Source organism: Vigna radiata, chromosome 9, assembly GCF_000741045.1.
Source record: "Vigna radiata var. radiata cultivar VC1973A chromosome 9, Vradiata_ver6, whole genome shotgun sequence".
Lineage (NCBI taxonomy): Eukaryota > Viridiplantae > Streptophyta > Magnoliopsida > Fabales > Fabaceae > Vigna > Vigna radiata.
This window is the reverse complement of record NC_028359.1, coordinates 9445177-9453297: the sequence shown is the minus strand read 5'-3', so window position 1 is coordinate 9453297 and position 8121 is coordinate 9445177. Positions and strand designations below refer to the sequence as shown.

The window sequence follows — 8121 nt, the reverse complement described above, 5'->3', positions numbered from 1 at the left end:
ATATATATATATATATATATATATATATATATATATAGTAATTTCTATTCTAACTTACTCATCCACAACCCACTCACACTCTCTGCATTTGCACACACTTAACCAATTAATACACCCAATCATGTTTCTACCCTTCAGGCACGCGTAAGACACCAACAATTACTTTAAGCATAAAATTGCCACTGCATACCCCATTTTCCAAATTCCACTCTCCATACCATGCCTTATTTTTTTTTTTTTTATTCTTTTCAGAACTTGTCTGCACCAAAATATTCTTGCTAATTTAACAAGACAACACCATAACTATATACCCATTTCCTGCGTCAACTTCTAAAACATGTGCAAGGAGCTTAAACATTTATATCAATTATGCTCTTAATATTTAAGATCAAACAATCATAAAATTTCACAGAATCAGTCAACAATCATGCATAAGCAGCTTCTGAAATTTTCCTTTCAAAACTAAATCATTATACTAACAAGTTTTACTACTCTAACCTCACTTTAACACACATAGAGTGCATTTTATACTTGACCAAAACAGAACAGCTATTATCAAACAATTTATATGACCTATATCTCTAAAACCCTCGTTCATAAAAATATCAAGGCAACCAAACACCATGTACACAAATTAGATATATCATCTCATAAACTAGTTTCAAACAAAAATAACTAGGTCCCCTTACCTTGGTTTCTCACAGTACAGTTCACAAGAGACGCTCTCACAGCAACTTTATGCAGCACAGGAATTTACAGTACCTATATATCACCGAAATGGTGGAGGAATAAGCTCTTAAAGCTAAGCTTTAAACAGGAATAAAAAGAAGAACGCTCCTAGTTGTCTGCAGCCCAAAAAAGCATTCCCTAAGTTGCGAAACAGCGGAGAAGAGGAGAAAATTACTTACCGATCCAATCAAAAATATAATTAGATCAAAAGGAAGCCTTCAGTGTGGTGAACACTTAAGCACCTTCAAATCCAAGATTGAACAGTTCAATTAGTTGAAAATCTAGAGAGAAAGCAGAGAGAATTTAGGGAAAAGGGCTTCTAGAGAGAAAGGAATATTGACTTATGAAAAATCTAATTTCTGAAAAAGCCCTCTTCTAAGGCTAAGGTACCCTTAGTTTATGGGCCTAGCTGCCTCCATATAGGGTCCAATGGCTTTATAATTTCTGAGACCTTTACAAATACATAAAACGAACATAAGAAATGAAATTAAGTAAAAAAAATATGAAAAATGCTCAAAATTATTACATTAAAAAATCATCACTTAAATTATTAAAAAATATTCTTTAAAACATCTAAATATTTTACATTTTATTTTTTTTCTTTTTCTTTAAAAATTTTTATGATCATTTTATTTTATTATGTTTGTATTAAATGAATATAAACTCTTAATTATTCTAAAAATATAAGTAAAAGAAAAATATTTTTTAACATTTTTTTTTATAATTTTTTACAATTATTCACCTATATAGTAATAATAATTTGTGATTGATACGAAACAATAAAATAATAATATTTAAAAAATTGTTAAAAAAAAAACTGTTACCATATCCTAATCATTACTAAAAATGGTCTGAAAGTTTGCAGCTTTATGCATCATTCATTCTTACCACTATAAGACCATGAACCAGTTGTCCTTCATTCTGTCATTTTGTTCCCTAATCCGCCATTCCCTATTCAAAACTCTCAACTAACACAAACATCATAAACCTTTGAGATGGCAGAAGTGAGGAACAAGCAAGTGATTCTGAAGAACTATGTGGTTTCTTTTCCAAAAGAATCAGACATGAACATTGTCGAAGGAACCATAACATTGAAGCTTCCAGAAGGTTCCTCTGATGTCCTCCTCAAAAATCTCTACCTCTCATGTGATCCGTACCTGCGACTCTTCATGGCCAAGAACAGATATGTTGGATTTGGCACCTTCACGCTTCACTCTGTAACTCACTCTTCTTCACCACACAATCTTTACTCTTATCTTACTATTATCATGTTCAATTCATAACTTCACTTTCTCAATTATATCTCCCTGTGCTTTTAATTCTTAAAATTAACCTAACTTTAAACAAATCTCTTCCATACTTTAGAATTTTATTTAAGTCTTTAGAATTATCTTCTTGTTCCCCAAGATTGAATTGATAATAATAGCATGTTTGGGAACAAAATGCTAGAAAAAAGATTCTCTTTTTTATTTTTATTTTAAAGAAGGAAATAAAACTAAAAACAATATTAATAAAGAATAGTTTTTGCATAACCTAAAAGTAGCTTTTAAAGAATTTAATAAAGAGAGTTTCTAGAGATAAAGTTTAAGAGTAATTGTTCATATATAAACTTAGGTGGTAACTGTTGAGTGATTGCAGCCATTGGCAGGAAATGGTGTGTCTCAAGTGGTGGAATCTGGGAATCCAGATTATAAGAAAGGTGATTTAGTTTGGGGGCCTACTAAATGGGAAGAGTATAGTTTGATACCTTCATCTCAAATACGTTTCAAAATTGAGCACACTGATGTTCCACTCTCCTACTATACTGGAATTCTTGGTATGTATATTCAACAATTTCAATTTGTTTTCATTCCTAGTGAATGATGCAAGTGATGTCAGTGTAATCTCCATTCAGAAAATTGAATGAATCTCAGCAATCTTGCATGCAACCTTATTGATGTTCTTGCATGGTGTTCTATAATTTTGTTGTGCCTTTTGACCCATAGCTTTTTACTTTCTGGTCACAGGTATGCCAGGATTGACTGCTTATGGTGGTTTCTTTGAATTGGGGTCTCCCAAAAGAGGAGAAAATGTTTATGTTTCAGCTGCCTCTGGTGCTGTTGGTCAGCTTGTTGGCCAATTTGCCAAGTTGAGTGGTTGCTATGTTGTTGGAAGTGCTGGAAGCAAAGAGAAGGTATTTCTTCAATTGTTTTTGTTAGATGATAAATGATTATGAGCTTCAAAACAGTTTGGATATTCATTGTATTGTTTTACAGACAACTATTTTCAATTAGCCTAATTACAATAACAATCACCAAAGCCTTTTCTTTCAATTATAAATTCTCTGGCAATGCAATCCTTTAGGCATGTTACATACTTTTCTGATTTTTCTAGATTTTTGCAGAAGTTAAAGTACATGAAGTTTATTATTTATGCTTAGTATTACAAATTTCACTCTGAAAATATATTTTATGCCTCAAAAAGGTGTTTTGTTTTCATCAGTAAAAGAAACTCATGAAGAGAATTGCTTCAGAAAGCATTGTTATAAAGCAGTATGATGATCAAGGCTAGAAATTCATGAACTAAAATGAATGTTTTGCAACCAGGTGGATCTGTTGAAGAATAAATTAGGATTTGATGAGGCTTTTAACTACAAAGAAGAGTCTGACCTCAATGCAACTTTGAAAAGGTTAGGATATAACAGATTTCTGATAGAGAAATTTTGAGTAAATCTTTTCATGCAATAAATGTTGATGATTGCTGCATGTCAATGTACACATCAGATACTTTCCAGAAGGCATTGATATTTACTTTGAGAATGTTGGGGGGAAGACACTTGATGCAGTACTCCCAAATATGAGACTCCATAGTCGAATACCTGTTTGTGGAATGATCTCACAGTACAATCTTGCTCAACCAGAAGGTGTAACAAATTTGGCACATCTCATATTTAAGAGGATTAAAATGGAAGGTTTTCTTGTAACTGATTTCTACCATTTATATCCCAAATTCTTAGAGTTTGTCCTTCCTCTTATTAGAGAAGGGAAGGTTGTGTATGTGGAAGACATTGCTGAGGGTCTTGAGAATGGCCCTGCAGCCTTGGTTGGCCTCTTCAGTGGTCGCAATGTCGGAAAACAAGTGATTAGTGTTGTTCGTGAGTAAAATTGGATAAATACATTCTTATTCTCTAAGCTTTACTTCTGAATTTTCAATTTTCACTTGGATATTGAATCTTGTTTTAATGGTCTATGCAATAAACATCCATTCTGCTTAGAGTAATTACTGTATGATGTTAATTTTGCTTTGAAACTATTAGCAAATGGACGCCTAATCTTTACAAGTTGACATTATTAAGTATTTATCATTTTTCAAGGACTTGCTTCAATGTTAGCATAATTTATCTTTATCATTAGTTGGTGAAAAAATTAGATTTACTATAATTATGAATTTGATTGGGTGTTTTGATACAAGGAATCCACAATCTAGGAATTTTCACCCACAAACTTTTATGAGTTAGCTACAAGATGAATCATTAGTTTTGATACCACCATATAGACTTTTCATCAAGTTTAGATATTTTTATCTGTAAGAAAGTGAACAAATTCTTTGAAGTCGAATACCCTTTAATGACTATGAAAAACATAGTTTCTTTTCCACACTTTCTCAAGGATATCACCATCAAGATGAATGAATAACGGAAAGGTAAATCAACTCCATTGCAATTTTCAATATCTCGTCCTAGAAAACTTTAGGCAATTTTTCATCAAGCATCTAATTCTTTCATTAATTGTGCTAGTCATTCTCTCCACAACCACACTGCTTTGAGGTGTTTTTGAAATTGTTCTCTCAAGTTTGATGTCATGGTCCTTGTAATATTGTTTACAAGAACCTTGTATTCATCATTGCTTTGTGCTTTAACACTCCTTTGACACTTGCATGTAAATGTTTGAACACATCAAGTACTTATAGCTTTTGAATTTCAAAACAAAAGCTCAGACATTTCTAGAATAATCATCAATAAAAAAAAAGACAAAATAAGATGGCATATGTTGTATAAACATGAATTAAATCAAAGATATGTGGTCTTCTACATAGGATAAGTACAAAAAGGAACTCTATATTCCATACCCACAAGACTATCAAAATAAGTTTTAAGAGGTGTTTCTCTAACAAATTGCAACCCTTGATTTACAAAAGTTGCAAGGTCATGTTCACTCAAGTGACCAAGCCATTCATTTCACTTCTCTTTTTTTGCTACCACAAATGTCCCTTTAATGCACTTCTATTTATCACCACCAAAAGAATTAGGATAAACATCTCATCAAGTACTTATATAGATATTAAGTCAAGGTATATATCAGAAATGTGTCTAACATTCTTCGAAAGCATCTTGCAACTAGTATTAATCTTTGGCCAAATTTCAACATTGTCATCATTCTTGTTTAGATTCCACATCTTCACATGTTCAAAATCTCAAATAGTTTATGTATTGTATAATACTGAGATCATCTCAACCATGACCATAGAGTTATGTGAGAGCAGTGATCATACTTGTTCAAAATTTACCAGTATCATGTCAACCTTGACTGTATGACAATGAACCTACCTATTGTTATGATAAGACATTCATTAGTATTTATTGAAAAATCTAAACCTTCCTAAAATAGTATAACATGATTAATAAGGGTCAGCCCAACCAGGTATATAAAGGTGATTTGTTTCATGTAAAAGGTATCTTGAAATCTTTTCACTTTAATTGAGTTACCTAAATCACATTGACTGACTTGAGTATCGAAATGTTTGCATGTACTCACCCCTTTCTGGTTCATCCAAAGATTACAAAGGAACGTCTCATGTATCTCGAATAGCAAGGGACATACTAGATCTTACAAGACAACTCAATTTTATACAAGAATAGTCTAAGATGTGAAGTAATCATGGTATGATCTAACATAAATGATGCAACAAAGTCATTAACTTATACTCTTAGCACGTGAGTTAATATAATCATCTTCATTAACAATAATAACATTAGATACAACTACACAGTAATGACCAATGATGTGAAATATAGCTATAGAAAAGGAAATAAAAATCATAACTCGACTCGTGAAAGTTACCAGTATATGAAAAATTATATTATAAATAAATGTATCATTAAACATAATATAGATGATAAAAGTAACTCATACGTAATAAATCTTAAGTAATAGGATTCAATACATAGCACAACTAAAAATAGGTTCATAATTCATAAAAGGATCATGCATAGTAAATGCTTAATACAAACAAACTATCTAAAAAAATCTTTCATATTAAATGCTACATAATCATCGCCCTCCTCCACATGACCTTCATTTTCACTAATGGCCTTTCCTCCATAACCTTCGTCATTATCAATAATGGGAGGAACCTCAAATCATCCATACAATAACATCACCTTTACCAACACATTCATCTCTTATCCAACTTTAATTAAGATGCCTTCACGTGATGCATCCAAACTTGAATCTACTTCATTTTCCTTCACAATCCCTTCGTTAGAAGCAAGATCATCAATGTTATAGACTTTAGTTTTTCTAACATCCTTCTTCTTGTATTTTTATTATCACAATACAAAAATTATTTTTCTTATGGTAGTCTTAACTTCTGTAGGAATTTTTGCATTCACAATAACTCTTTACCAAATTCTATAATAATAATATATTGCTTTTGTAGAAGACAAAGCAATATACTTTTGTAGTTTGGATTGTCATGACATTGCTCTTCCTGTCATTACAAAACTAGAAATAGACTTCTTGAAATTCATATCACCAATCATGTATACATATATGTAATCCTTCATCAAAGGCTTACTACTTTAAGCTTTTAGTATCACTTTACAAGTTGTCAGTGGTCTTTTCTAAGCTTAACAAGCAAATGATTACCAATTCCAACAACATGAGCAATGTGAGCTCTTGCACACATCATAACTTACATTAAATTACCCGTTATAAATAACTATAAAATTCCATTTCTCACTTATAGAATTGTGATAAAAGACATAGATTTTTTTTTTCATTTTTTGTGTCATGAATAATTTTTATGGCAATGATCTGTTTTGTTAGACTCAAATTATTTATTGTAAAATATTTGTTTAATTTTCTTTTGAAACTTTAAATCTCACTCATGTCCTGACCAATAATCAACATAAAATAAGAGAATAATAAACTTTTCATCAACAAACTTCTTCACAAAAGATTAGAAAAAGTTTTATCATGCTCATGATCCATCATGAAAATCAAATTTTATATACTAATGTATTTGAGCTTGTTTGAGTTCACGTTATTCCATATAGATTTCTTTCTACATGTCACTATGAAGAAAAATTATTTTCAATTCACTAATTCAAAAGTACGAGACTCTCTAGACGGTTCATAACTATAATTAAGGAATGATTTACAATTCAATAAAATGTGAGTGAACCATACAAATGACTACAATATCTCCTCTTATCCGAAATCTCAAAGAACTGTATAAAGAACTATATACTAAGTTAGGGTTTATCCAAATTTTATTTATATAAAATAGATAAATTAACAAGTATATAAGGATTATTTTGTGCTTACAATAAAATGTAAATAACATAACAATTAGATACTCTTTACGCTTGATGGTAGTGGACATGCACCAAACACCATTTTGTACATAGTAAGTTTCAGCTTTAAAATTGATTTTTTCTTAAGCTTAATGATGTTCTTTAATCTTGAGATACTTTTTCTCTAAATTAATAATCCAATTACTTTCTTCTTTCATGTGTCTACAAAGACATTAAAAACTATTTTAAAATTTGTTATATGTCTATTTTCTCAAGATCAATGCCAATTTATGAATATTTTCTTCTCTTAATTACCAATTTATTGTAAAAGAAATAATCATGATAAAAATTAGAGTTATCAAAATGGGTCACAATCTACGGACCAACCCGGCCCATCACGAGTTCAGACTGGGTTGGGTTCAAAAAAATTGTATGGGTGTTGCTCCCTACACCTCTCCAAGTGGGACCTGTATCTCCCAATTAATTTAATTTATTTCAAAAATATTTTATACCTCCCCACTATTTTCTTTATTCCAAAAATACCCTACACCTCTCCACTATCCTTAACAATCGTTCTCTTTCTCTCTCTACATTAATGGACCATTCATGTGATTCAAATTTGAATTTGTAACATACTATAAAATATAAAATTCAGAGGAAACTTCAATAGTAGTACTTCTACCATTTCCATTTTATAAAATTAAAAGTTAGATGCAAATACAAAATAATAAACATAATAATATTAATAGTAAATAATGATATATTATTATTATTATTATTATTATTATTATATATTAACTTTATAATGACGAAAGAACTAAATAAATTTTAAATCT

The 8121-nt window shown here is 30.6% G+C and overlaps 1 protein-coding gene and 1 long non-coding RNA gene across 2 annotated transcripts in view; one reads left to right on the top strand and one right to left on the bottom strand.

Moving 5' to 3' along the window:
• The window catches only part of LOC106773991, an 11641-nt gene extending 10596 nt beyond the window's left edge, over nt 1-1045 (bottom strand). Inside the window, exons 1-2 of the long non-coding RNA XR_001376699.2 lie at nt 909-1045; nt 690-762 (exon numbers count right to left, since the gene is read on the bottom strand). This is a non-coding gene — a long non-coding RNA (uncharacterized LOC106773991). The remainder of the gene's footprint in view (nt 1-689; nt 763-908) is intronic.
• Nucleotides 1046-1606: 561 nt separating this feature from the next.
• Nucleotides 1607-3990, top strand: LOC106774051 (2-alkenal reductase (NADP(+)-dependent)-like). Its single transcript, XM_014660862.2, has 5 exons — nt 1607-1946; nt 2368-2545; nt 2736-2902; nt 3315-3397; nt 3492-3990. Exons 1-5 carry the CDS (start codon nt 1725-1727, stop codon nt 3868-3870), a joined length of 1029 nt encoding a protein of 342 aa, XP_014516348.1. The 5' UTR covers nt 1607-1724; the 3' UTR covers nt 3871-3990.
• The last annotated feature ends 4131 nt before the right edge of the window (nt 3991-8121 follow it).

What these genes read in the sequence shown, in the direction of transcription:
- LOC106774051 (XM_014660862.2), top strand. Translation starts at nt 1,725, where the DNA reads ATGGCAGAAGTGAGGAACAAGCAAGTGATTCTGAAGAACTATGTGGTT. An exon ending in GTGCTGGAAGCAAAGAGAAG is followed by an intron (nt 2,903 to 3,314) that starts GTATTTCTTCAA and finishes TTTTGCAACCAG; the next exon opens with GTGGATCTGTTGAAGAATAA. An exon ending in CTCAATGCAACTTTGAAAAG is followed by an intron (nt 3,398 to 3,491) that starts GTTAGGATATAA and finishes TGTACACATCAG; the next exon opens with ATACTTTCCAGAAGGCATTG.